This window comes from Zosterops lateralis (genome assembly GCF_965231275.1).
Source record: "Zosterops lateralis genome assembly, chromosome: 21".
NCBI classification, from domain to species: domain Eukaryota; kingdom Metazoa; phylum Chordata; class Aves; order Passeriformes; family Zosteropidae; genus Zosterops; species Zosterops lateralis.
This window is the reverse complement of record NC_139781.1, coordinates 9,976,759-10,004,572: the sequence shown is the minus strand read 5'-3', so window position 1 is coordinate 10,004,572 and position 27,814 is coordinate 9,976,759. Positions and strand designations below refer to the sequence as shown.

Here is a 27,814-nt window from a genome sequence, read left to right as displayed (position 1 = left end):
GTCCCATGTTAATTTTAACTTTTTAAGGTGTATTTGATTTAACTAGGAAAGTTCACTATTTGAATTCTTTACAAATAAATTATTACTTTACATGCTAACAATTCCGTGATTTGATGGATTTTTATTAAACTGTTTGTAGTATAATCTGCAGTAGGTACTAATAATTCTCTTTTATTTGGAAAATTTTGGTACCTTGTATTACTGACAGTATTTTCAGCAGTTACAGGATCACTTTGCTATGTCGGTAAAAATGATGACAGCTGAAATTTGTGGTTCAGATAGCATTATTAAATAAAGATAACTGGCAGACTATGACTAATGCAAATATATTTTAAACATTGAATCATCAGTATCTCTTGGAACAACATTCCTGGCTACAAACCCTAGAGCTTTAGATTTTCATTTTGTATATGTCAATCAGTATTAATTGTATTAAAAAGCTGATGATTTACAAATAGATATATATGTATGTATGTATGTTTGTTTTGTGTTAACACTTAAAGAAAGAAACGGATTTTGTATTATATTTTGTTTTTAAATAGGAAGTTGAAAAAATCTGGATTAAAATTACATCACTCAGTCTTACTGAGTCACGGATTACAGCAGATGAAACAATACAGCAGCTGTTTGTAGAATGCAGATTAAACAGTTTCATTGCAGAGGAGACCCCACTGTCACTTCCAAAACCAACAGGTGGTCAGAGGATTCACTATAATTATAGCACTGGTAAGTCTGAGTTATTCCTGAGCAGGCTTGGTTCTTTTCTTAAAAATCTGTCTTACAAAAATACCTTCAATAAAGCCTACTTCCTATATATTGTAGTTGGACTTCTCTATGTGCTGACTCTATTTGCCCATTTTCCAGATATTTTGGGAAATACTAGAAGTGATTTTTAAGAAATGAGGTAAGTATGAAATTATCAAGTATGAAAAGAAATGCTGAAGGAGGCCAGTATATAAAATGGTAACATCACAACAGGCTTGAATATGCTGGTAGTGCATAAATTTCAAAATTAGACTATACATAACTAAAATGTATATATTGTTTTTAAAAGAGCTAGATGATCTATTTTTTCTATCGATACATGATGATACAGCAAAAGAAAAACATTTTAACCTGTACATCTGAAACACAATTAAAAAGAGAGAATATGTAATTGGACTTCATCACTACTTGCAAATACTCAGTGTTCCTTTAATTACAACTTTTTAATAAGGGAATTTATTCATCCATGTTTCATACTAATACATTGTTAATTAATACTTTATATTTACACTACTAGCATACATAGAACTATTATAGTAATTTATAATTCTCTTGTTAATTATTTCCACAGCTATTTAATCATATTTCAATTATTCATTAACTTTTTCTTTCTGGTAAAATTTTATTTAATTTAAGATTCAACCTGAGTTCCTCAGTCTTGGACTTTAGCTGAGAGTATTATGGAGTGGGTGAATCAGTTCTCTATTTGTGACAAACCCTTAATACAGATTTCATAAATGATTCAAACCCCAGGCAGGAATGAGTAAATAAAATTTAATTGGAACCCATTAAAATTACAAGGCAAAGGACAACAGCCCTGAGAGAGTAGTGAGACTCTTTCTGCCCATCAGAAGCTCAGGCTCACAAAAATCGCAGCTCTGCCTTTTATATATTAAAGGTATTATTAATATTAATGAGCAGTCCTTATATATCCTTCCAGCCCTCCCACAGTCTGTGGTTTTGCACATATATGTATACTTGGCTCCTCCTAGGATCTTTGGCCTTGTCCTTTTATATAAACTTGACTCCTCTCAAGGCCTGTCAACAAGTGTCCCTCACTCTCTGCTGCCTCTTACAAGGGGCAAATAATACGCCCTTCCCCACCTTTTTGGCAGCTCTGTCAGCTAGAGCTGCCAGGCAGTAACCACAAAAGGGGATGGGAGGATTGAAGAGAGAACAGAAAAAGGTTCAAAACCATACTGGAACAATAAAAGTACATGCCAAAAGAACTGTAAACCTTAACAGAACTTCTCCCCGCCATACTTAATAACTCCTCATATACATGAGGCTAACACAGACATTCAAATTAAGCATTCTTTTAAAAAATAATTATGTAAAAGTGGCTTTGCAGAAATGGTGTCTCAGTCAGGTCTTTAAAATTGCTACCATCTACAAACATGATTTTAGAATGCAGCTTGCCAAAGAATTCACTAATTTAGATCCTTCTCTTATTCATAAACTATTGGATTGTTTGGTGTGTAGCTGAAGACTGAAATGAATCAGAAATCTCACATCAACCACTGCTACGTTGTCATTGCCCACTTGAGAGGAAATATAGATGACAAATTTTCTCCAGTCCATTGGTGTGAAGATTTCTCATATTGAGATACTGTGGCAGGAAAGGAGGATTAAATTACTGAGGCTGTCAAAAAGGATAAACACTTTGCACATTCTCATTATCTCTAGCTTCTTTAGTGGAAGAAAATACAGTAAATCACTTCAAATACAAAGCAGTAATGACCCTTGGCTTTTAAAACCACGGCTACTATTTCCATTAATAGAAGTGGCAGCTCTGTGACATGCTTGAATGCTGCTTGTATCTTTTCTGAAAGTGCTCATATAAACCCACCACTGGCACACCATTAGATCACATGGTTCTAACATTTGATTCTAATGTTGTTTTTCCTTAGAAGAGGAAATAAACATTTTATTTTGTTCTTTCTTCTAATAGGTGAAAAACAATTGATAACCAGTTATATTAATTTATTTGCTTTGCAGTGATAAATTTGGATAAGGAAGATAATCATGCAGAAAGAGAGTATCTCAAGTCAATTCTTCTAAAGCCAGATCTACCTGCTGACAGGTACAGATTAACGCTGAAAACCTCTATTATAGGTCTTTGTAAATAATGCTCGTGGTTTGCCCTTTTGTTTACCTTTACTGACAAGGTAACCCGAAGTACTTAATGCATAACCAAAAAAAAAAGAATTGTTTCAGCTAGGAATTACGCCTTCATTCTGATGTGGCCACTGGTGTTAATTCTTCTCCAAGTAGGTGCATATGGAATTGAATATCGCAAACTCATCTAATGTTTGTTTAGTGCTGTGGTTTAATTTCGGGAGGGTTGTTTGTTTTGTTGGTGGTTTTTTTTTAACAAGTTTGTTTTACAGAATAATTTAACTTTTGATGCAGTAATTGAATCAGGCAATAACAGTTCAAGTTGGAGCCTCAGAGGAGAAACCCTGAACAAAGGAACCCCTGGGCTTTCATACCCTCACAGGACAGTCTGGGGGTCATCAGCTCCTGCCATGTCCCTGAGTGTCCCTCACCTGGCTGTACCCAAAGTCTGGGGGTTATTGCCTCCTGCTGTGTCCCTGGGCTCGTTGTTGTGCTAAGGGCTGGTAGCCTCTTGTCTTGGGCTGGGCTCCTTCAGTGCTCCACCTGCAGCTTCTCCTGAGCCATCTACACTGGATGGATTCCTCAGCACAGTGAAACAGTAACTGGCCTGTGTGCTGCAGTTTCCCCTATAAGTACTTGGATAACTATACTAAATATTTTACAAACTTGAGGTAAAAATAAGGTAAAAGAACAGCAGTGAGCTTTTTCTCAAAACAGAAGCATTCATGCGCCATCCTGTCACTACTGTCCCCTTTGTTACTACGTAGGTTGTTTCCCAGATTTACCAGAATGTCTGGTTTGGCTTGTGCTGAAATTTCAGTTCTGTGTTGACTAAATAGGAGGGCAGAAGTTCATCAGTAGTCCAGTTTCTCATTTTATCGTAGCAAGATGACCACCAAGAAACAAAATTTATGGGAAGATTCTGTCCATACACCAATTCTATGCATTTTAAACTTGTAAAATAGTGTGGGTTTTCTTTTTTTTATCATTTGATTTTTTGACCCATTTTAAAAGCAAAATATCTTTGTTTTTGTGTGTGTGTGTTTAGCCTAAAATTTACAGTGGTCAGTGATCCCCCAGATGATGAACAGGATCTCGAATGTGAGGATATTGGGTTTGCTTATGTCAGTTTAAAAGAGATATTCCAGAAGCAAAGAGATATCATTGAGCAAGATATTGATGGTAAGTTTTAAAAATCACTTTCTTGTAAACTTTTGTACCCTAAAATTTATTGAATTTCTACTTTACTTTGCAGGCATTACTGTGCAAGTAATTGTTTAACATAGTTTCAATTAGAAACTCTTTAATATTAACTAATAACTTCCACATTCTAAATTCTAAAAATAATCAAATTTCCGTACTCTAGAAAAATAACATACAGATTTGATGCAATTCCTGCTGTGGCTGAGCAACTTAAGCTTTTCTCCACCAATAATTTTTCTCGAAGTACAAAAGCTCCTCCAAAAATGTATTTTGTAATCTCTCATTGGAAGATTGATTTTTGTTCAGGAATTTATGGCCATACTGTCATAAATCCCATTTGATAATATTGATCAGTTATGTAAATATAATTTTTGAAAGTCACTTTTCACAAAACTCTTAAAATTCCTAATCATCATCTGAGAGAATTTTTAGGACAGGAGGACTAGGTTTTATTACTAGTTACTGTAAACTAATCATAGCCATGTAATGACAACTATTTCAATATTGTGGGGAGCATTTCTTCCCCTAATCATCTGACATTTAAACTAATTTTTATTTTATGTTAATTGTAGCTATGAAAATGATAATAGCTAGAAATACTTTTATTCTTTTTCCCTTCCACACTTCTCCCCTTTCCTGCATATGCTGTACAGATTTTTGGAGATTCTTATTGCATCCATAACATATAAACTTCCATATTTTCTGAAAATTAAGATGTTTCAGAGAATTTAAATTAATTTTATGTTAAAATATGTCAGATCATGGAAAATAATATATCTGTATATTTTCTTGGATGAAGTCGTTGTAAAAGGATCAGTTCTTCAGATCTGGACAGAGATGTCAGTTAAATGTAAGGGCACAATAAACAGAATTCCTAAGTAGTGTTATACACGTTCTCTGAATTGGAAAATGGTTTAAGGAAAAATAATAAACGTAGACACAGGAAAGTTCATAGGACACTACCACAAGAAGGTAAAATCATTCTCAAGTTAGATGCCAAACTTCCTTTATTCTTTTTGAGGCTTGCAATCATAAATCTTTTTCATATTGTTCCTTTCAATACTACTTTACAATTGCTGATTTTGTCAAAGTAGTTTATGTGAAATTTGAAGCGATTAAGTGAATGACTAAGCAAGAAGATAGATGAAAAATACAGTCAAAACATCTAACAGTATGTCTCAAAGATAATAGGACAGTATGAAAACTGAGAAAATACAATTAGTGTTATCTTCTGATATAATTAACTTCAACTATCCTGCTCTTCTTTTAAGTAAAAAGGATACAGTCCCTTGAAGTCTGTTCTTGAAGCTGACAGTTCACTGAGTGATTCATTGAGGCTGATTTGGCCCAATCCATCATACACAGTGTAGAAAATGCATTAATTGGTGTGTTTTTTTACTTAAAACTATTCCTATGTATGTAGATATGTCTTTAATAAAATTCAGAACATCTTTATTTACATATTGTGAAAAATAATTCTTTTATATAGACAGTTATTATATCAACAGTTTCCTTTTTAAATTAATTTCATCACTAATACTTTTGTTGATGTTCTAGTTCTAAGAGTGGTTAATTTCCAGAAGCCTGAGGACCTGACCTGCAAGATTATTATTTATTTATTTATCCCTTTTTTTAACATATGTTAGTTGCCCTTTAATGTGTCCAAACACTAAAGAAAATTATCAAAACAAAAGTGAAATCTTAAGTTAAATAGCTAATGCTGATTTCTGATGTTTCCTTTGTAGTTTTTGATTCACAAGATGCCAGTACAGTAATTGGAAAGCTCACAGTGACGGTGGAAGCCCTCAATGCACTGCGTTCAGTCCATGAGGAATGCAAAAATGAATAGGAGGCAGGAAAGGGACATTTGCCTGTTGAAGTTCTTGGTCCCAGTGTAAAGATACACCTGATGGTTGATCAAAAATGAGATCTTTGTCATTCTTACAGTATATTTAATGTAAAATGTATATGAAAAAGATGCTTGATGTTCAGGTATAAAGTTTTGTACACTTTTCAGTCTGTTTTCCTGTCTCTAAGGTCCTTGCTGAATCATACTTCAGGCTCTCAACACTTGATAGTACAACAGTCTAACTTAGTTCCAACGAAGTTTGGTTTCAAATGCAAGCTTGCTTGTAAATTATCAGATACCAGTTGAGGTATCTGATTTTCTCAAAGGAAATAAGTGATGGTGAACCTTCAAACAGAAATGCTTGTAGATTCTTACTAAGAGTAGTTCTGTCAGAATACAATCATTCATGTTAGAAGTGACCTCAGGTAGTTTTTAGTCCAGTCACTGCAGGATTAGGTATTATGTTAGGCCTGGTCTGAAAACCTCCAAGGATGGGGACTGTTTAACTGCTCTCTGCACAACCTGTTCCAATGCCTGACTGTTCTCATAGTGGAAAAAGGAGATGCGTTTCTACACGTCACTTCAATCCAAATTGAAGCCAAAGCTAGATCTAAGTTAGATCTAAGTGGAGCAGCTTTTGCACTTAATACACCATCTAATAATTTAATTGGGTTTGTTGTTTTTTTTTTTTAATTCTAGGGATGGCATTATTGTTATCAGTGTGGTTTGCACAGGTAATGTTTCTGTAGATTTCAGCGCTAAATCTGTTATGGCTTATCCCTGGGTTCGGAGTTTTTTTATATTAGGCATAGATTATTTGAAGAGTTAGGATAGCTGCAATAGTGAAAGACAGGTCTTCTACACAATTAGCAATTATTTGTTTTACATTTTTGCGGATTTGGAAAATAATCTATTTTCTATTTAGATAAACTGTCACTCTTGTTAAATGCAGAATTATTTCCATATGTATTAAGAACTTAATCATTCTTGAAAAAATGTTGCAAATATGTGGTACTTCTACTACTACCAAAAAAAAAATCAATAAAATAAACTCTCTTTTGCTTGTTACAAGCTGATGGTTATTCTGATTACCTACTCATAAGTAGCTACACAAGCTGACAGCCTTTGACTTCAGTGGTAATGAGGCTGTCATCTCACCGCTGCTGCAACCTCATCCCCATCCACCGCTGTCACCGCCGCATCCAGTGCTCTGCCGCGCTGCTCCCGAGCACCCGCGCAGGCACAGGAGCAGTGGCGGTCCCAAGGGGCACTCAGACACTGGGCGGCAGTGGCTCCAGCGCGCCGACGGTACCGGCGCTGCAGTTCCGCGCTCTGCACTCCGAGCGCCGCCGGCATCTGGTGCCCGTGCGGAGCGGGAGCCGCTCCCGCCGCGGCCCGGACACGCGGGTTTAGCTGCTTACCTGCAGTTCGGCATTTTGGCCAGCAGGTGGCAGCAGGGAGAGACACCCGCTTTCGGTCAACGCGCATTCGCGGCTTTCTTGGCTGCAGGAGCAGCTACTGACCGCACGGTGGCGCCCGCCAGCGCGGCTCGGTGGGGTCCCAGCCCGGGGAGCCCTCCGGGGGGGCAGAGAGCGGGAGGTAACAGCCGAGGAGCGGGAAAAGGACACGAGGCGTGGATGCACGCGAAGAACAGTATCAAAACACCAGATCAACCCGCGATAATGCTCAACAGACAATTCATTTGGGATAACCCACACGAAGCAACCTAATCTGGCTAACTGACCCACACTGGATAATCCATTGCTACATTTCACCATGGATACCTGATGAAGCCAATAAAAGATGCCGGTTTGCCAATCCTGCACATCTGTGCCCCATCCATCTTACAAGGCCAATGCAGGCAGGCAGAGTGGGAGAGACTCCAGGGCTCCTCTTCTCCAGGCCCAACAGAGCAAAGGTTGTGCCTTCAGCCTCTTCTACGCCTCCATCACTCCAGCTCTTCTACTTGCTGCACAGTGCCCACACCTGCTTGGACCTGGTGGCTCCAGCCTGCATGCTATGTTAAGGCACTGCCTCCCCTCCCTAGTGCCTCCTCCACCCTTGCTGGCACAGCCCAATTGTGCGGCTGCCCTTGCTGACTGGGCAGACTGCCCACACCTGCCCACCTTGTCCTCCAAGGCCATTTCACAACTAGTCCCCAGCTCCCTGGCTCCTGCAGGGCATCAGCGCACTGCCAGGCTCGTGCTTAGTGTCCCCAGTAGCCCATTCCCCTCCTGCTTAGTCCAGGTTGTCAGTAATGTCTTGCACCCTCCACCTCCAACAGAAAAGACACAGAAGAGTGGTCCTTGAGGGATCTCCCCAGTGCATGGCCACCAGCCAGGCTTGGAGTACCAATACCCTTGAATCCCAACACAGCTGGGATAACCCCTCAAGTTGACCTGGTACTACTGGCTACAGGAGAACCCAACTAGCTCTCCCCACACCCCTGCTTCTCCTGCACATCCAGGAGCATCTGTGCCAACACCTTCCCTGGGACAGAGCAGTCTGAATCAGGCTGTCTGACCTTTCCTCCTTGCCTTGTGGTAGTTGCTCAGATGGATGGGAGTCTCCTCAGAGAAGCAGGACCTTCTGTAGAGCAGGGCCTGGCACTGGCAGCACGGCTCCCCACCCTAGCCCCAGGACACTCCCCAGCCAGTCAGAGCCATGTACTAAATGGTTTAATTAACACACTGACAGCACCAGCGTCAGCCTGAGCTGGACTTCATCCGCTGCTTTGCTTGGCTGCCAGTCTCTTGTCTCTCTCTTCAGCAATGGTCAGGCGGATGCCCTTTCCACGGGGCAAGGAGATCCATGGCTTGTTGCCCTGCAGCAAGGGAGAAGAAACCACATCAGGAAACCTATACAGCAACACAGCTCTCCCACTAAGGGGGAAAGCAGCAGAAGCCCACCCCTGGCTCATGCTGGGTCAGGTACACATGGTGGTGGCACTGGTACAGCAGAGGCCCCTAAAGAAGGTGCCAGGGATGCACAGGTCTACAGGTGCCTTCAGTCACATCCATGAAGAATGTGCTTCAGCCAGAACTGAAACACCACCCCCTCCACAACCTGCACAAAGAGCCCATCAGGGATGGTAAGACAGTAGAGGCTTTATGGGGGACACTCTCGAGTCACAGCAGCTGCCCAGATTACACCAAGGTCTGAGAACTGCTCAGCCCCTAGCTCTCAGGTTTCAGGGCTGCTTCTTGAAAACATCCTCACTCCTAAAGCTGCAAATGCTTCTTCCCCTTCCCAGAGCAGGAATACAGGGAGCCAAGTCAGAGGCCAGCACTGAAGCTCCACTGTGTGGGAAGACAGTTGCCTAAGGAAACACCAAGGCTCTTTGCCTCAGCCAGCAGCCCCACACAAGAGAGAACCCCCCACCTGGTGCTGCCACAGCCTTACTTTGCCAATAACAAAGATGTTGGAGAGCCTGGTGGCAAAGCTGTTGCCGTTGGCATCCTTCACATGAACCACGTCAAACGACCCAGGGTGCCTCTCCCGGTTGGTGATCACTCCGATACGGCCCAAGTTGGCACCACCAGTCACCATGCACAGGTTACCTGAGTAAGGGAATACAGGTGTGACAAGAACTGGCACCAGGTGTCTCACCTGGGCTCTCTGCCCATACCAAACATTCCCATCCCACCTGTGCTAGCACTGCTCACAGCTCTGCGACTGAAACCGTCTCTCACCACCAGGAGATGAGCTGAAGCACCTCCCCACCAGCCCGCTGCTTCTACCTGGTGCCTCAGAACTGCCAAGTCCCTGCCAAATGCTTCTCACTGCCAGGGCACAGGTGGACATGCTCCTGGGAAACAAACCCCTTCCAAAGGTTGACACCACTGCCTCTCTATTTCAGTGAAAATATGCCTAGCATTTAACTTCCACACTGCTCTCCACAGTGGGAAAAGGTGCAGTGCTTTAATGGGATACAAGACCTACCTGTGTCAAACTTGATGAAGTCTGTGATCTTGCCTGTCTCCAGGTCAATCTGGACCGTATCATTCACCTTGATGAGAGGGTCTGGATAGCGGATAGTGCGGGCATCATGAGTCACCAAGTGAGGAATTCCTTTGGTGCCCACAAAGATCTTCCTCACCTTGCACAGCTTGTACTGCAAACAAAATCAAATACCTCTCAGCTGAGATAGCGAGCAATGCCATGGACTAGGGAACTCTTGTACTTCAAAGAGCCATCAGGCTGCAAAACACCCAGACACTCAGGGCTCACAACATGAGCCCATGGAGTGACTTGTCTAGCTCCCTGTCTCAGTAACAACTTTTGAACAACTGCCATGCAGCTCTGCTACAGCCCACCCAAAAACACCTCTGCTGTTTAGAGTAGCAGCCCACCTTGGGCTTCAGCCTCCCCACAAACATCAGCTGCACTTTCACAGGAAAGTCTTTACCAGGGCAATTCCTTTATTTTTCCCCAAAGCCCATGGATACACAACAGAAACAGAGGCTGCATTTCTCCAGAACCCGAGAGAGATCTGTACCCTCCAGGGCACTGATTTCCCTCCTGCCTGTCACCCTAACTCCCTTGTAGCCTCTCTGAACCTCACAGATCAACACAGAGTAGTAGTCAGAGAAGCACATCCCATGGAGAACCACACCACAGCTGGCTCCAGCACAGCCAGCTCTGCCATGCACACAGCTGCATGCCTGCACAGCCTGCCTTAAGGAAGGAGATGCAAAGCAGAGCACAGCGTCTCTGCTCAGGCACACCATGCCTGGTTTAAGAAAATGCATGAGGAAGTACTCCCCAGCAGCCAGGGTTGAGTAGGCAGTTTTGTTGTCCTGGGAAGAAGTTCAAGGCTTTTACACCACAGGCACCCATGCCAACAGCATCATCTACCTCCAGCATCAGACAATGCACCTACACCCATCTGTGAACTACTTTCACATAACCAAGAGATCTCCCCCCAGCACAGGATTCACCACAACCCTGAGAACCCCAATTTCAAGTGCATCATGGCCTCAACTATCAGGGAAGAGAGACATCAGCTCTCCTTCAGGAGATGCTAAGGAGGAAGCACTGCCCCAGCCAAACCCAACTGGGCTCATGCTTACACCATATTGAAGCTCCTCACCTTGGCCTCCTCAGGTGTGATGCGGTGAACAGCAAACCGGCCCTTGGTATCATACACCAGGCGGAAATGTTCACCTGTCTTGTCAATGCTGATGACATCTGATTGTAGACAGGGAAATATAAAGCAGCTGTTATCAGCTCATTACCATAATCCTAACTTGGGATTAAGCTCACATTTAAAAAGAAACAGAGACTGCTGAATTACACTTAGGATGTGCTTGATGAGGTTGGGATCTACCCTTGACCACAGGCTCACATCTTTTGCTGTGACAGACTGCAAATTAGCAAAAACTGCTGAAGGTTGGAATCTGAAGAGCAAGTTACCCAGGTCAAGCAGGCACTTACAGGCTACAGATATCTGAGTACAGTACTCACTGCAGTGTCCAATTCTAAACTAAGTAACAACTGCTTATACATCTTTTCTTCAACTCCAGCAGGGAAACCTGGCCCCTTAAATAATGCCAGCCCCACAAAACACTCCCTGGCCAGTGTAGAAGAGCTGCTTAAGGAAGTGCCCCAAACCTACTCACCCATGAAGCCTGCAGGGTAGGTGATGTCAGTGCGGACTTTGCCATCTATTTTGATGAACCTCTGCATGCAGATCTTCTTGACCTCATCTCCTGTCAGAGCATACTTCAGCCGGTTGCGCAGGAAGATGATGAGGGGAAGGCATTCCCTCAGCTTGTGGGGGCCTGTTGATGGGCGCGGTGCCTGCAGACAGAAACTTTCTGCTGGAGGCTCAAGCAGCATCAACCACCCCAGAGAAGGAAACCATGGCGCCAAGAGGTCCCGCAAGAGCACGGAAGGGCAGCAGCACAAAGTGAAGCTGCCACGCAGGCAGCGACCAGCTGAAACTCTCTGTTCTTGGTATTCACAGCAGTTTCCCCCATGTCTTGCCAGCCTCATAAAACTGCTCCCAACAGAGCATAACCATCCATCCATCCATTTCCAGAGGTGGAAAAGCACAATAAGAAGATTAAAAGAGAACAGCCAACGACCCCATCACATCCTCTGCAAACGGAGGAAGACGAACGCTATTCACAAAGACCTTAACGTTAAACACCCCCTGCCCTGTACAACTGGCCCTGTGCACTGCTCGCCCCCGCGCAGCACCCGAACACTTCCCCTGATGTGACTGCGGCTGCCCCACCTCCGATCCCGGCCTCAACCACAAACCCAAGCCCGACCCCAGCTTCAAGCCCAAACTAGGCCCGCACTCACGAAGACGCCCGTCAGCTTGTCCAGCATCCAGTGCTTGGGTGCAGCCACGCGCTTCAGATGCTTCTTGGGACCGCGAGCCTACAGGAGGGGACATGTTAAGGGGGATGTTTGGGCCGCCGCCAGGCCCGGCCGCTCCCAGCCATCCCTCCCCGGCACCCTCAGACTCTTGCCCCTCAGACCCTAGCGCCGGGCTCCCTCCCGCTCTTGTTGCCCCGTGAGGGTGGCCATAGCCCGCGGTGAGCGGGGGATGGCGGCGGATGGCGGCGAGGAGCGGAGCCACCGCGCACTCACCATGGCTGCGCTCCGCCGAGAAAGGGCCGGTGCTTCCGGCCCGCCGCGGAAGAACAAATCGTGTGGCAGCGACGTGCGACGCCCCCTGGCGGCGCGGAGGTTCAGGGCCGCCCGTGAGGTGAGGGGGAGCGCGGGAAGGCTCGTCCCTTCCTGGCGGCCCCGGCGGGGGCACCCGGCTCCGAGACTCCCTGCTCCTGGCCGGGCACTGCGTCCGTGGTCATCAGCTGGTCATCGCTGATGGCACGGGACAGCCCCCCACGTTCTGGCCCTGCGGTCTGGGAGACTGTGTGAGTATCGGGGGCCGAGCCAGGGGTAACAGCTGTGCCGGGACCTCTCCCTGCCCACACCTGCCCGCCCTCGCCTACGCCTTCTCCCTGCCACGGCCCCTCCCGAGGTAGAGCTGGGACCCCCTCGCAGCCCCCAAACCTAACGCCGGGCCTTAGCGCCCACTCCTGAAGGCAGTTCGGGGGTCAAGTGGTCCCAGATCTCCCAGGGAGGCTCTCTGGAGCTCCGGGGTCTCCCCGCAGCGCGGTTCTGGATGTAGAGCTTCTGAAGGCACAAGCTGGCCAGGAGATTGGGACCCACCTGGGGGGGCACAGAGGCGGGGAGCAGGCGGAGTCCCCACCGCTGGCACCTCTTCAGTCCTGAAGGGGTAGCAGGAAAAGACCGTGAGGTCCTTCATCCTCTGGGGAGGGGACTGTAAACAGCTCCGGCCTCAGGAGGACACGGCAGTGCTCGGCGGGGCGCGGGCTGCCCTGGGCGGGCGGGGTCCAGGGACGTACCCAGAGAGGGAACTGAAGTGGCACGCCGGCTGACCCCCACGCCTGCATGGATAGCAAGGCAAGCATCCCACTCTGGATGAAGTGGGATTTCCACCTAAGAAGCACCTCACCACAACACTTGACACTTGTGGGGTTTCCTCCCACAGCTCCCAGGGCAGTCTGCCTCTGTGGGGACAGAGCACATGGGGCCCTGAGGTGGGTCAGAGGCAGCAGCTGGCCAGCTTCTCTGCTCTCTCATTCCTCACCTTTTTCCCTGGATGGGCAGTCCCCAAGTCTGATATCTCGCCAGGCACTGGGATCCTTTGCTGAGGCAGTGGCAGCACCAGCCTCCTGACAGCAGTCACCACACAAGACTGGTCTCTCCACACCACACACCACACCACACGAGGTGCCAGGGGTACATGGAAGCAGGCAAGGGGTCAGGAGTCATGGGAGCTACATCCTCCTGACCTGTCTCCACACCAGATTTCCTGTTGTTTCAATCAGCAGTGAAAAACAACAGAGCAAAAGCCAAAGCCAGGCTGGAAGTCCCTTTTCTTGCTGTTTCTTCCAGCATAATCTAACTAAAGCCACAGGAAATATGCTTTCCCACAGTGACTGGACATCTTTAATCAATCCACCAAAATAAAAAGTCCATGGGCAAGGAGAATGAGGGGAAAAGGCAATAGAGGCCAGGCTCCATGGCCCCTGGCACTGGGAAAGATCTGCCCCAGATACCTGTATACTTGTTCCCTTGCTGAGACACCTCGTGGCAGCTCTCATGGGGCACCAGAGCATCTGGAAGTTCATCTGAGATCTCCCAGGACAGGAGCTGCCACAATGTCCTGCATCTCCCTCAACACTCTTAGGAGGCTCTCCGGGGTCTGGCACCTCTGTGCAGGATTTCAGGAGCTCATAAATGGCTCTGCAGTGGAAGGGATGGGGCAGGGGCTGTGGAAAAGACCACTGGAAAGGCAGGGTGGGTGGAAGAAGAAAGGATAGGGCGGGAGGAGTATTTCAAGTATTTTATTTTTTAAAATTTCCCAGTTAAAAAACACAGTGTATGCGCCTCTCTGTGGGTAAGAGACACAATCTGTGGTGCCTCAGGGTAGCCCTAGGCTCTACTTCCCGAGTGGGCAGCTCTGAGGCTGTGGCCCTGCCAGAGAGGTAACACTGCACTGGGCTACAGCTGAGGAGGGCTGACACCTCTGAGCAGTCCATCTCTTAAAATACATTTAAAAGCAGTTGTGAGAACAAACTGTTGTTAAAAAAGGAAAGAGAAAGGAGCAAGGGAGGCTGTGCCAGCACTGGAAGGTTGTGGATGCAGGACCCACAACTCTGCCTGGGGAGAGCCACAGTGGTTATGGCATGCAGCAGCTTTTCTTCTTTAAAGAGAAAAGAAACAACCAACCAACAGTACTTTCTTCGAAAGTTTCTCTGCAGCCACAAATTTCACCAGGTGTTCACACAAATAGGCTGTCTTCCCCATAGAAAATGCTCTTGCCTGAGCCTTCCTTTGCTGCTAAACAACGTGCTTCAGATTCCCTGCAAACAAAAGGAAGCAGAAAAGGGTATTTCCACTGATATTATAGCCTGATGGAGTGACCTGGCAAGGAGTGCCACTCCTATGCCTGATGAACTAGGCCACAATATGGGAATTCCATCTTCAGCACAGATCTCAGTTCCTGCTGACCCCTCGCTCCATTTGCAGAGGCTGCTGCCGTTGTTCGAGCTAGGCTTTGGAAATTACCACAGGGGGACCCTGCCACTGCTTTCACTATGCTGAATGCTGTTTCAGGATTCACGGACCAGCATCCGAGAGGCACGTACTCACTCCCTGCTGCCTTATTCTTCTGTCCAGCTGGATTCACAGACAGGAGTTCATAGCTCTCCCTTCCAGCTCTGGAGTGATGCTGTTCCTCCTACCCTCTTGGACAGGTCCCCAAGGAGGGGGATGTCCTCTCCCTAGGACTGACCTGTGCTTGGGAATGGACACTCAAAAGTATCCATGGCCATTGCACTTCCTACCCTACTTCTAACACCAGCATACTGCAACACACACAGATGGAAAAGGGCTGCCAAGCCCTGCTGTCCCCAGCCCCTCTGGTGGACAGGGACAAGACAGATGGCCAAGGGCATTGAATGAGTTTGGCTGGAGCTGGCAGAGCTCACCCAGCTGCCTGTCCTGGACTTAAAGAGCTTCAGGTCCTGCCTGCTGGAGACCTGTACCAGTTCCAGAGAGCTATTTCCTTCTGCCACCTCCTGGACCAACTAGAAAGACACAGACTGGATGGGTGGTCTGCAAAAGGGATAGGGAGGGAGCTGGCTCACAGGGAGCTCACAGTGGGTAGCGATCAATGGTTTTTACATGGTCTTGCAGTTTGTCACAAATGGAGTCCCCCAGGGACTGATACTGGGCCCTATATTGCTCAACATCATAAATGACCTGGATAATGAGACTGAAAACAGCCACAGCACCAAACTGGGTGCTGAGGTGAACACATTGGATGGGAGAGCCATTTAGAAAGCTGGACAGGCTGGAAGACTGGGCTAAAAAAGAACCGTCTTAAGTTTAACAAAGACAAACACAAGGTCCTGCACTTGAGATAGAAGGTGCCCAGTTCAGGCCAGGATCTATGTGACTGGGAAGCTGACTTGTGGAAATGGATGTGGGGGTCCTGATAGGCAGCAAGCTGAATGGGATCCAGCAGTGTGCTGCTGCAGCAGTGAAGCAAACTGGATCCTGTGCAGCATGGGTGGGAGCATTATTAAGAGAAACTGGATCACCTCATTCCAGGCACGACTGACAAAGTACTGCATCCAGTTATGATCCCCACAAATCAGGATGTGACTGGACAGGTTGCTAGATAATCTTGTCTATGCTCCCTTTCCCATTAAAGTTTGGACCAGATGATCTTTGAAGTCCCTTAGAACCTGGGCTGTTCTATGATTCCATTAAGGACAAGGCCCCATGCTCCCCTGCCCAGCCAGAGCAATGGCAACTGGCAAAGGCAATGGCAGCAAAGGTGATGGCAACTTTGCTACAGGGACCCATAACTCTCTATCACCAACCCTGAAAATCCCAAGGGATGTGTGAGGCAAATGACACTGAGCAGCCAAGTGAATGTGGTTCATCTTTCCAGTCAGTGAGAAAAACTCCAATGAGTTCTTCTGAAGCCCTCTCTAAAAAGACCTGTAAGCCTGAAGCAGGAGTGTTGGCTTGGGCAACGCACCTTTGATAGAGTTCAGAATTTCTTGAATTCTCTGTGGCTCATTGCGATCCGGTCTGCAGCTTGGTGTGATCTCCAACACGTAATCAGGACCGTACTCTGTGAAGAACTGCAGGGGAGAGGGAAGTCAGGAGAGAGGTCTCAGAAGGCTGAGACTAGAGGGAGGGTTCCCCACGGGTACATTTGTAAAAAGGCAAAAAAACATTTCTCCACCTTAGAGCCACATGAAGCTTCACTACATCAAGGTGGTATTTCAGCAGTGTCTGTATCCACCTGGAGTTTTCAACCGCTTCCCAGTTCAAGGGATGGGAAGCAGAGGCCAGTGAAGCAGCCAAAAGCAGTCCAATGTCTATCCCAATGTTTTATTTGGGAAAACTGTTGACACTCATTTTACACATGGTTACCTGAAAATTTAATATTAAATTTCAAGTGCTGTAATCACATATCCTACTGTTCATCTCCCCCACCTTGCTGAACACTGCATTAACATGACATGAAACACCTGGGAAAGGAAGTCAGTGTGCTGCAAGGATACTGTGTCTCTCCAGGCTAAGCACTCAGATAGCCTGCAGGAAATTGGCAGCACACAGGGTTGGCGTGCTAACGCAGAATCACAGGTTACTGACAGATGTTGTATCGTGATTCTGGCCAAGACAGGGTCAGTTTTTGCAATAGCTGGGAGGAGGCATGACTGGGACACAGGTTATTCTACACCACCTCATCTCATTGCTGAGGACAGGGGAAAGGGACTCTTTCAGACAGAAGGGATTCCTTCCAGCTGAGATAATGTGGCAGTGAGCTGAGCAGTTTTGTCTATTGTCAGGGGAGCAGGGGTGTTTCTGTGTGAATTGTTTCTTTTCTTGTTCCCCCTGTCATTAGTATTGTTACTATTGCTGTTACTGTCCAGTAAATTGTTCTTATTTCAACTGTGATCTTTACCCTTTGTGCCTCCAATTGGAGGGAGTAGGGGGAGCGGTGTGTGCTCTTAGCAGGAGCACTAAATTGGAGAATACCATTCCTAAGACAACTTTAACTGGTGCCCAGTATGGCGCACAAAGGGTTGAGATAACAACAGATCTGCCCAGAGCGGGTTGGAAACAAATTTGATTCTAAGCATTTGTTGTTATTAGGTACAGAGCCACTGGCCACAATGTTGCTTGGTCTGTTCATGTAGGTGTGGTACATATCTGTGAGCATATGTGTTCCTTGTGATGACGTTCAGAGCAGGAAGAGGAATCAGGATTGCTTTGTTGCTCTACTGTGTGGTATCACTTTATGAAATGGTAACAAGGGCACTGAGGGTCATTTGGGATGTGCATTCAATGCTCCTCTCCTGCCCTTACCTCGGGCGCTACCTTTGGTAGCCCATTAATAATAGTACTCAGCCTGAGGGGGAAATAGGAGAGGATAATTTTCCCCAGCTTGTCACTCCCTCTTTGTCCTTCAGGCCTGTTACAACAGCTTTTGAGAATTTTGAATTCCCTTTGGATGTTACACAAAGCATGTTCTTGTTTCTATGTCTCTTATGTGTCTCTTCAGTACAGTTTATAACATGTTTAGAGTCAGTGGAGTCCACATCATGTTTAGAGTCAGGACAGAGATTTCTAGGAAGGTCATTCAGAGATCTGCCCCAAGAATGGATAGTCATGAGTGGCATAAAATGTGGGAGAGAATGGGCCAGTTTCTGGAGAAATTCTCTGCTCCAATAGTTTGGAAGTTCAACCTCATACAACAAGGACCCTGACAGAGCAACAGAATATTTGCAAAGTGAGTGCTGCGTCAACTCCAGAGAGGAGCAACTTATTGGAGTGTGCTGGGCCTGGGTATTCTTTATTGGACACTGCTGGTCACTGGACCTTCAGGGGATGGAGGACGAAAGCAGAGCAACAGGCACTATAGCCACTCGAACTTCAGCTGGGAAAAAAAAATAAAATTAAAGCCTTGAGAAAGGCAAAAGGCACATCCTAAAGAGCTCTTTGAGCAAAACAGAGAATCCTTCTGCCCATCCTCTCTGTAACTGAGACTGGAGTTTATTGGCATGTGAGACCCCTCACAGAAAGCTGCAGACAGCCTCCGTTTTTGGGCACAAGCACCCACCATACTGCTAGGTCAGGGCAGTATTCTTACATAAATATCCTCACAAAACAGGACTGAGTGGCAAGGATGCTGTGTGGATTAGGCAGAACAACTGACTCTTCTGCGAGGAGGAGGAGGGAAGGTTTTTCAAAGCATTACCTCGTGATCAGGAATCTCAGAGGACAGTGTACGCCCAAGGATGACCCCAGTCAAGTATGTCCAGCAGCGAGCCGTGTTGGCAAGGTTGTAACCTCCTGTTTCCAGCAAGAATTGGGATTTTGAGGAGGAAGGGTGGGGAAAGGGAAAAGAGAAAAAGAGATTTAAGTGGAAGGAACAAATAATGAAGTGACTCTGCACAGGCTACATGAATTCAGCTTATTTCATCCTCTCAAGCCATGCCCAAAATCTGCCTTTTGCACCTGCTGGCTACACAAGGCCAGGTCTGAATGACAGTGTATGCAAGAGCAGATTGCCAGTTACATCCAGCGTGGGAGAGGCTGGTCTGACAGCCACCATCTCAGACCCAGGATAAGTTCCCAGCCCCATGCACCGAAGGGCTGATCAGCAGAGATGGCAATCAGAGGTGTCACTGAGACGTCAGGGTCAGTTTGTTGGCCTCCTCTCTTCTCCAGAGGAGCCATACAGCTTTTAACTCAAGATCTGAGTCAGGAATGAGACTTGCGCCTGTCAGTATCAAGGATTTCAGGTGTGAGAAAACAGTACTGTGCCACAGTGTGTCCTGACACTGCCCAGCAGTCACCCTGCTGAATCCTTGCCAGTGCAGGGCCCAAGGGCAGGCAGGCACTCAAGGCAGGGTCACAGGAGGAGAAACATGTTTCTCTGAGAACAGCAGGATGCACTCACCTCCTCCCAGGACAAGAGTTGCTAGCTGCCACTGCAGGACATACTTGAGGCACTTGCCCACTCCCTCAGGTGTCATGTTGAAAGAGCACATGGGGTCTCCAGCAATGGTGTCCGCCCCCAGCTGCATCACAACTGCATCAGGGTTGAAGGCAGCATACACCTCCTTCAGCACTCTGGGAAGAGGAGGAGCAGTCCAGTTAATGCCAGCACAGCACAGAGGAATGCTGGTGGCATGGCCCAGGTCATTCAGATCCACCAATGCCTCTCAGGGTTTCTATAGTCTCTGTTTCCACCCAACTCATACCAGTTACACTACCTCTGCTCCCAGTTAGTCTTCTACCTCCACAGCAACTTTAGCTCTCAGAGCATGTATCAAAAGGCTGATGAACACAAAAGCACCACTGATAACATTGCAGAGGGGGATCTAGTCCTCACCAGTTTAGTGGTAGCATCAAACTCCACATTTACACTGTCTGTATTTTGGCTGCAGGACAATCCAGGGGCTTTTCTGCCCTGTGAAAGTCATGGTGGAAATCAGGGTCTGGCAAAACAACAATCTTGAACTCTTGAGACACCTCTCACCAGGACAGGACAGGAGAAACAGAGGAAGGCTCTGGTTAGGCTTTTACTCTCCTCTCTCCTATATGGCTCTTGAGGCAAAACTATGAGGAAAAGCTCTGTGCAGGGTGTAGTCAGCCTGCAAAAACCTGCATTGGACAGAGCTTCATGCTTCAAGCCCATCATGGTATTGGGAAGTACAGGCAATCACCCTGAAACAACAGCTGGACGAGACATCCACAGTCATGCATGTGACTGCCTCCCAGCCTGGACAGAGCTCAAAGAGATCTCTAAGTCTCTTGCAGAAGCTTTAGCTATACACAGCTTGAAAATCTATGGTGGATTATTATGTCCTTCACCTGTGAATGCATGCAGCAGGCTCCTGAGTGGGTTCCTGACATGTCTCAGCCCCTTGAGCTGCCTTTCAGAAGCATATCCTCTCACACAAAGAGGGCTGCTCTGCCCCAGCAATAGCAGGCACCAATAAGCCAGCAGAAGGCATGGCCCCTGCATGACTGCCCTACTGGCCTACAAGTTGAGAGAAGTTTCAGCCTTCAAGTGTTAGAGGTGGACATGCCTTGCACTGAAACTTCTCTCCTCTGGAAAAGAACAAGCCCCGCAGCCCAGTTTTGACTTGAGCAACAGTTTGTGAGGTCCACCATCAACTGAGGGACCGAGGGGACTGCCAGGAGGCAGCTCTGTCACTGTCAGATATTCAGCCTTCAGCCTTTCATTCTTCCAGTACAGACAGAAGGTGCTAGGAAAATGCTTTTAGCTAAGCCCCAAGCATATGTCCACAGTCAGAATTCAGAGCACTTACTTGAAGAAGAAACATCTAGCCCTAAGTCCACAGCTAAAAACATTTGTTCCTTCTCAGTCTCTCCTCAGATACACACCTGTGGAGGTTTATCTAAGGAGGAAGGCTAATATGTGGCAGAGATACCCCCAAGCACCCAAAATGTCTTTGTATATTCAGTTTGCTTGAGGATTCAGATAAGACCTCTGAGAACTTACAGTCCATGTTCATTGTAATCAAAGGTTGCAACAGGGCAAGGAACAAGCCTTAAAAAGAACTGTAAAAATACTATGCTGTGTAGTGTCTTATTCTCTAAAATCCCATCCAAGTCAGCTGTATTGGAGCAAGAGGGCTTACGATTCACAGATCTGGTAATATTTTTCATCCTGAATGCCATCTTGAATGGGCACATTCACGCTGTAATAGCGACCTTTTCCCAGGCCAACATCTGTCACATCACCAGTGCCTGCACAACAGAAACACCTCAATTAGGAGGGAAAACAGAGCGGCAGCAAGAGACATGTGGAGTGTCTCAAAGGCAAGCTGAGAGCCAGGATATTTGGCATGCTTATAGAGAAGTCCACCTGCCAGTGGAAGAAAGTGCCACCAAGAAAGGCGGGATGGAGGGATGCAGTTCTCTCCTTTGCCCCAATCTGCCACGCAGTGTCAAAGGGTCTCTGCCTAGAGCTCAGTTACAACCAGAAAGGGGGAAATGCCAAACATGTAGCTCCTCCTCTTTCCTTCTCTTGGGTCGAGAGAAGAGGCAGCAAGACGTCAGCTGGACAGCAGGGATGGGGCTTGCCTTTACAGAGGCCTCACCTGTGACATGTGAATCGAATGAGCACAAACCTTACAAGTTCAACTTGCCTGGGAAAAATCCTGGTGAAAATTTGTGCAGAGAAACAGTCATGACTTTCGAGGTGAAACTAAAGGCATCCTCAACTCCTGTTAGGAAAGGGAAGGGAAAAAAAGCTTTCATGTGTCATTTCTATACATGACAGAGTCTGAACAGAGTTGCTTGATACACACAGGGCAGCAAGCAGAGAAGGAGCAGCATGAGCAAAGCAGAAATGCAGATGTGGCTCAATAAATACATCCTCAATCCACAGAGACTGGAGTTCAACTGCAGCAAAGATCACAACTGCTATGAATCTGGCAGGGCTCATGCTAATCAGTACTGAATGGATCTCAGTATCTCATTTCACTACCCACAGTAGCAGCACTTGCCTGCGCTGCTAGGCTGCGAAGCTGCGAGAGGGATCCGAGCAGGGCTGCCTTGGCCAGAGCTTGGCTCTGACTAGAACCAGTGCTACTGGGCTCTCTTGCTTTTTCTCAATGCTGCTGTGCTTCAACATGCCTTTTCCTTAAAGACACATTAAAATAGTGAGGGTGAAGAGGGAAAAAAGAAGTAATAGGAAACTTAACAGAAACAAAATGCAGGGAGAAAATGGAACAAAATGAAACACATCATAAAATTTAGAAGAGCAGGAAATGTTAAATGGTCTATAAATAATGTCCCTGAAGGAGGGAGCAGTTTTGGCAAGGCCAGCTCTGGCTCTAGATTTATAGCATAAAGCCTTCTTTTAAAAGCACCACTTACTACTGGCTGCTTCCCTCTTGCAATGAACCCTTAAACCCTGTCAGCAGCTGCTCTGCCAGGATGGGAGACTGGATATGTTATCTGTTGCGTTAGGTACAAGACTTTTGCCCAGACCCTCAAGAAAGGTCTAAGGAGAAGGGCAAGTCTGTAAAGCAGGACAAGGCAGAAACGGATTGAGGGAACCAAAAGGAGTCGAAGCCATGGCTGTTGCAAGCAGAGCCCTGCTGTGGAGACAGGCCTTGACTTCTCCCATTCCTCCCTGAGTCTGTGCAGCTGTGCTGTTTGCAGCCTTTGCTGGGCCTTACCATCCCCATGATGCAAATCCAAATCGATATAAAGGACACGGTCAAATTTCTGGCGCAGCCGCAGGATCCCCAAGACAGCATCATTCAGGTAACAGAAGCCAGAAGCTTCATCTCTGTGAAAACAATGTCTGTGACATTGAATATCAACGCAACCACCGCTGATCCCAGCATTCTCACTTCGGCTTTGCAGGTGTCCACCTCACAAGGACACAGAGGAGTACAAAAACTCAGCCAAAGCTCAGGAGTGACCAAGAGATGGGACAGGAGTAGCTCAAAACATGGGTGGGAAGCACAGAGAACTGGACTGCTTGTGCCAACTGCTTATCAACTCTGGGCTTTCTGGCAGCTGGGTAAGCATCAGTCAGCCTGCTGCGGAGAGACCTTGGCCTGTGGGGGGTACCTCTGACCATTGCACTGTTGAACAAGTAAAATGTTAGCTTTCTGTACCTGAGACATTTTAAAGAAGTTCAGAGTCACTCAACTCAAACTCTCTCTCTGAGGCCAAGAGGACAGTCCCCTTAGCCATTTTCCTGTGAGTTCTGGATAGGCATAGACAGGCAGCCACTCCATCCCTTCTGTCTGGGTCACAGCTCCTGGGAAGGTCCTGGCAGTGAAAGGCAGATCCAAGCCAGTCACAGGATTCTCCTACTGTTCTAAAGTCTCAGGCTATGAAGGTTAAGCCTCTTCCCAAATTAACTCTCTCCCTTCCCAGGAAAATGCAAATGGGATGTCCAACATGTAGTCCTTCATGACACTGCTCCTGGGCTCAGCCAGGATAGAGTCCCAGCAGCTAAACAGAGACCAGGTGTACCATGGAAAGATTTATCAGTGGCATTCATCAGGAACAGCTTACTTGCTGGCATCAGAGAAGTAAGAAAGTTTCTTGACTCCTACTCCAGCCTCACTCCAAAGTGAAGTTCCCATCATCGCTTAGTAGCAGTCCACATGCATTCTTAAATCTGCCCTGGACAGCTATTTTTAAGTGTGCTTTATACTTTGCAACAAGAGTACCTTTGGGATCAGTGAGTATTAAATGCCTTTTTTATAAACAGACTCTCTGCTTCCCAGAACAGTGCTAATAGCTCAGCAGCAGCAACACTGCTAAGACTTTTTTCATTACAGGCTTTTTTTAAGCCATGCAATCCAGATAGAACATAACAAGAGATTTCCCAAAAGCCATCAGTTCTGCACAGAGTGAGGGCTTGGCTCTGCTGAGGGCAAGTCTTCTTTCACAGCAAGCTGCAGCTGAAGTCATTTTCAGCCAAGTGCCCACCATGAAACAGGCTGAGACGGTGGTATTGCTGGCACGTGCACAGCACTGTTAGACCTCCAGAGTTCCTCTGCCAGGTCAGAAAAGTCACCAGAGTCACATCTGCACATGTGTGTACAAGCTGCCAGAGTTAGACAGGGCCCACAAGAACTGAGGCTCCCCAGGGAACAGCACTGCAAACACCAGTTGGCTGTGGACAAGGAAGGGTGGTGTCTTGTCTACACTGCAAAGAGGCCTCATGTTTTGGGAAATAGGGAGGATAAGTTAAATAAAACATACTTCCATGGAAAATGGGATGGAAACAAATTATTTTACCACTACAGAACCACAGGATTTAGGGACAGAATTTTTACTTCCTTTTCTGTTGTGCTGGAAGATCATTGCTGATGTTAGAGCTCACAGGAGACAGCTCCCACATGGAGTGTGGGGGAACCCAAGGTCATTCCTAAACTGTTTCAAACCTCGTATTAAGAAACCTAAAAAACCACACAAAACTATTTGGACATGTTACCACATTCTCATTGTGTTCCAAACTGGCAGTGACATCAATCATTTGTCTCTCCACTGTGCTTCTTCATGGACCCCACAAAACACATTCTCACTTCAGCTTCCTGAGAGAATGATTTATCAAGGAATCACAGGACACCTATGTGTACACCTGCCCCAGACCTGCTCTGCAGCACATAACAGTGACAGCACCAGCACAGGGCAGTGACCTGCCGCTCAGGCCTCTGCCCTGCCCTCTGTTTCTTTCCTCTCTATCTCCTGCCTTCCTTTACACCTTGCTTTCTCTTCTAACAGGATCATTGCACCCTGAGGGTTTGCAGGGAAGCTGGGAGCTAGGAAGCAGGGTTCAGACACCAGATAAGAAAACACAAGGGAAGAGATTGTTTTCTTACTTCTTTGCATGATGCCACCCTCCAGGCCAGTTAATTGCTACCTTGCACTTGCCATCCAGCAGGCACTGGGCTGCAGTGATGGTGGCTCCTCCCACGGCTGCTGCATACTCAAAGATCCCTTCAGTAGCTGGACAGTCATAACCTGCAGGTAAGAGTCCAGGTAAGAGTCCACATGTCAGACACAACAAGCCTTTTCCTCCAGGGGAAGCACATTCCTTTTGTTTGAGCCTTCAAGACTGACACAGGCCGAATCAGTCTATTCCTGAAGAGCTGATCCCATGGAGGGGCCATACTGGAGAAGTTCTTGAAAAGCTGCTACCCGTAGGAAAGACCCAAACTGGAAAAGTTAATGGAAGACAGTGTCCTGTGGGAGGGACCCCCCACACGTGCAGGGCAAGAGTGAGGAGGATAGAGCAGCAGAGATGTGTGAACTGACCACAAGCCCCATTCCCTGTCCCCTTACACTGCTTGAGGGGGAAAGTAGAAGAGCTGTGAGTGAAGCTGAGTCTGGGAAGAAAGGTGGATGAGGGGGATGGTGATTTTATTTTGAAATCTCACTACCGTATTCTATTATTAATTGGCAATACATTGAATTAATTTCCCTATGTAGAGTCTCTTTTGCTGGTGATCATAACTGGAGAGTCATCTCCGTGTTATTACCCCGACATGATCTTTTTCCACTTTATTTTCTCCTCCACCCTGTTGAGGGGGAGAGAGAATGCATCTTGGTGGGCACCTGGCAAAAATCCCCCACCCACACCACAAAAATCAACCCACCACAAAAAGCAACAATCCAAATGTTCATTAAAAAATGTGTCCTGAACCAACTTATGAGCTGTGTGCCTGGCTTGCCAAACCTACTGGTCCCTAATACAAATCTCACAATAAACTACTTTCAAGTCTCTAGCTACTTGACCAGAAAAGCCCTGGCACAGTCACTGACATAACTCTTCCCTAAAAATGGACATCCACAAACAAGTCAAGCCTAGGTAAGCTGTAGGCCTATATGTATAGTATAATCTTCACTGAGTCCTACAGTAGCCTCCCCGCAGCTGTTGCCCACAAAGCATGATACCAGGCCTGCTTGTCTTCCTGTAGACAGAGCGGCTTCAGGAATGTAAAGTCTAAGGGACACTAATGAGATTGGCACAGAATCTGCACCTCTGCCTCCCATTTCCCTCCCTGGGTCATTCCTCCCATTCCTGAGACCAAGACAATGCCCGTAGCCATCTCACAGCTTTACCTGCTGCATTGCTCAGGCTGTCTCAGGTCCAGGAGGGCAAGAGCCCTCTGCTCCAGACATAAGTCAGCAGACAGACAGCAGCTGCTCTGATCACTAGAGCTCCAGGCCACTGTTCACGCATGCCCTCCCCACAGGAGGCTTGCAGCAGCCAGTCCCAGGCCAAAGTCAGTGCCAGGGTCTTCCATCCTGTTGCAGAGCCTAAGCAGCAGCAAAGGACACCAGCCCCAGTTGGCAGGAGACAGGCTAAGCTGCACAGAGCAGCAAAGTCAGGCTAGCTGTACCCTCTGCTGGACTAGGGAAAGTGCCAGCCTGTTAGATGACTGCTGGGGTTCAGCAATACCCTGTCAAAGTGTGTTTCTTTCCAAAAACAAGCCCAGCATCCCCCTGAGCTCACTCCTCTAATTGCAGCTCCAGCAGAAAGCATCCTGGCCCTGGCACTCAACTAATCGCTTGCTGAAGATGCACATCCTTACCCAGTCCATACTCCACAGACTCCGGGTGGTCATCATCCCCCTCCTCACTGACCTTCTGCAGGTGTTGCAGGTAAGCATCAGTGTGGAAACTCGCCATTTCCTCCATGGAGGCCACTTTTGGCTTGACTATCCTAGGCAGAGAGGAAGAAGGGAGCTTATCAGGGGGTTCAGCTGGAATGCCCAGCTTTAACCTTTACCCTAAGAGTCTTCTTTTGGCTGTTACTGTTGCAAATGCAAGGTTTAAGTGCTCCACCAGACCAGGAGAGTAACCATGAATTACACCTGCCACAATTACTGTAATCGTGTCCATGTAGCAAAACAAACATTTTCCTTTTACCCCGGAAACACACTGTGAGGGCTTCTACAATCACGCCGCCAGCAGGGACAGCGTGAAACCTGAAGTTACTCTGCACCTTCCAAAGCTTAGTAGAGAATAAAACATGCCTTCACAGAAAACGGGAGCACTTACTTCATCTGGTCAAGTAAGCAATACGCTTCAATCAGTGAATGCACCATGCTGGCCTAAAGAGAAGATTAAGACTGTGAGAACGGGAGACAGAAAGCCAGCAACCAGGAGCCCAAGGACTCGCAGACGAGGTGTGGCTCACACTCCGTCCAGCAGCGACTTTCCCTGCCCGGGTCCCATCTCCGGCCCGTGCCCACGCCGTACGAAAGGACCTTCTGGTGTCCCGGGCAGAAGCACAGCCGCGTACGGCTTCCCGGGGAAGGGAAGCATCACTTCAGCCTCCGAGCCCGCGCTGCCAAGGCCGATGTGAACGGAGAGACGGCCTCTCCCCGCTCTAAGCCCACACTCCTCCCGCTGGGGCTGCCCGTTCTCCCCGCTTCCTCCTCTCCCACCGCCGTGCCGGGCGCCGGCTGCCTCCGCGCCCGGGCCTCACCGCTCTGCTCCCCGCGCCCCCTCGCCCCCGCCGCGGCGCTGACCCGCTTGGGCACTTTGCAGAGGGAGTCGCAGAGCGCCACGTACTCCGGGCTGTATACGTAGACCGGCGGCGGCACCGCCGCCATCGGGGCCGGTACAACCGCGACCGGCGCCCGCAGCGCCACCGGCCAGGGCGCGCCGCGACCGGCACTTCCGGCCGCATGGCCTGCCGGGAGCTGTAGGCCCACCCCGCCAGAACCTTCCCCGAGCCCGGCCGCGGAAGAACAGGCAGCCAGCTGGTGTTAGACATTTTTATTGGGT

At 47.4% G+C, this 27,814-nt stretch overlaps 3 protein-coding genes across 5 annotated transcripts in view; 1 reads left to right on the top strand and 2 right to left on the bottom strand.

The window, feature by feature from the left end:
- The window catches only part of LOC310917838 (protein fantom-like), a 31,523-nt gene extending 24,332 nt beyond the window's left edge, over positions 1-7,191 (top strand). The window contains exons 20-23 of one of the 2 annotated variants that reach the window (XM_083876425.1): positions 543-726; positions 2,764-2,848; positions 3,932-4,065; positions 5,832-7,191. In XM_083876425.1, coding sequence (XP_083732551.1) covers positions 543-726; positions 2,764-2,848; positions 3,932-4,065; positions 5,832-5,935 — 507 coding nt within the window. In that variant the 3' untranslated portion in view covers positions 5,936-7,191. The remainder of the gene's footprint in view (positions 1-542; positions 727-2,763; positions 2,849-3,931; positions 4,066-5,831) is intronic. The other variant, XM_083876424.1, reaches the window with a different exon arrangement.
- A 1,407-nt stretch (positions 7,192-8,598) lies between these two features.
- Positions 8,599-12,575, bottom strand: RPS4X (ribosomal protein S4 X-linked). Its single transcript, XM_083876580.1, has 7 exons — positions 12,539-12,575; positions 12,248-12,325; positions 11,557-11,737; positions 11,028-11,125; positions 9,878-10,049; positions 9,338-9,495; positions 8,599-8,759 (listed from the first exon to the last, which is right to left on the bottom strand). The coding sequence occupies exons 1-7, from the start codon at positions 12,539-12,541 to the stop codon at positions 8,658-8,660; spliced, it is 792 nt and encodes a 263-aa protein (XP_083732706.1). The 5' UTR covers positions 12,542-12,575; the 3' UTR covers positions 8,599-8,657.
- Positions 12,576-14,309: 1,734 nt separating this feature from the next.
- On the bottom strand, positions 14,310-27,697 carry HDAC8 (histone deacetylase 8). 2 transcript variants are annotated; one of them, XM_083876381.1, is made up of 11 exons: positions 27,556-27,697; positions 27,083-27,135; positions 26,614-26,744; positions 24,898-25,039; positions 22,729-22,856; positions 21,691-21,768; positions 21,181-21,289; positions 19,470-19,642; positions 18,765-18,859; positions 16,533-16,638; positions 14,310-14,844 (listed from the first exon to the last, which is right to left on the bottom strand). In XM_083876381.1, exons 1-11 carry the CDS (start codon positions 27,637-27,639, stop codon positions 14,822-14,824), a joined length of 1,122 nt encoding a protein of 373 aa, XP_083732507.1. In that variant the 5' UTR covers positions 27,640-27,697; the 3' UTR covers positions 14,310-14,821. The 2 variants fall into 2 exon arrangements, with proteins under 2 accessions (XP_083732507.1, XP_083732508.1); XM_083876382.1 differs by having other exon boundaries at positions 22,729-22,841; positions 27,556-27,696.
- Between the last annotated feature and the right edge of the window lie 117 nt (positions 27,698-27,814).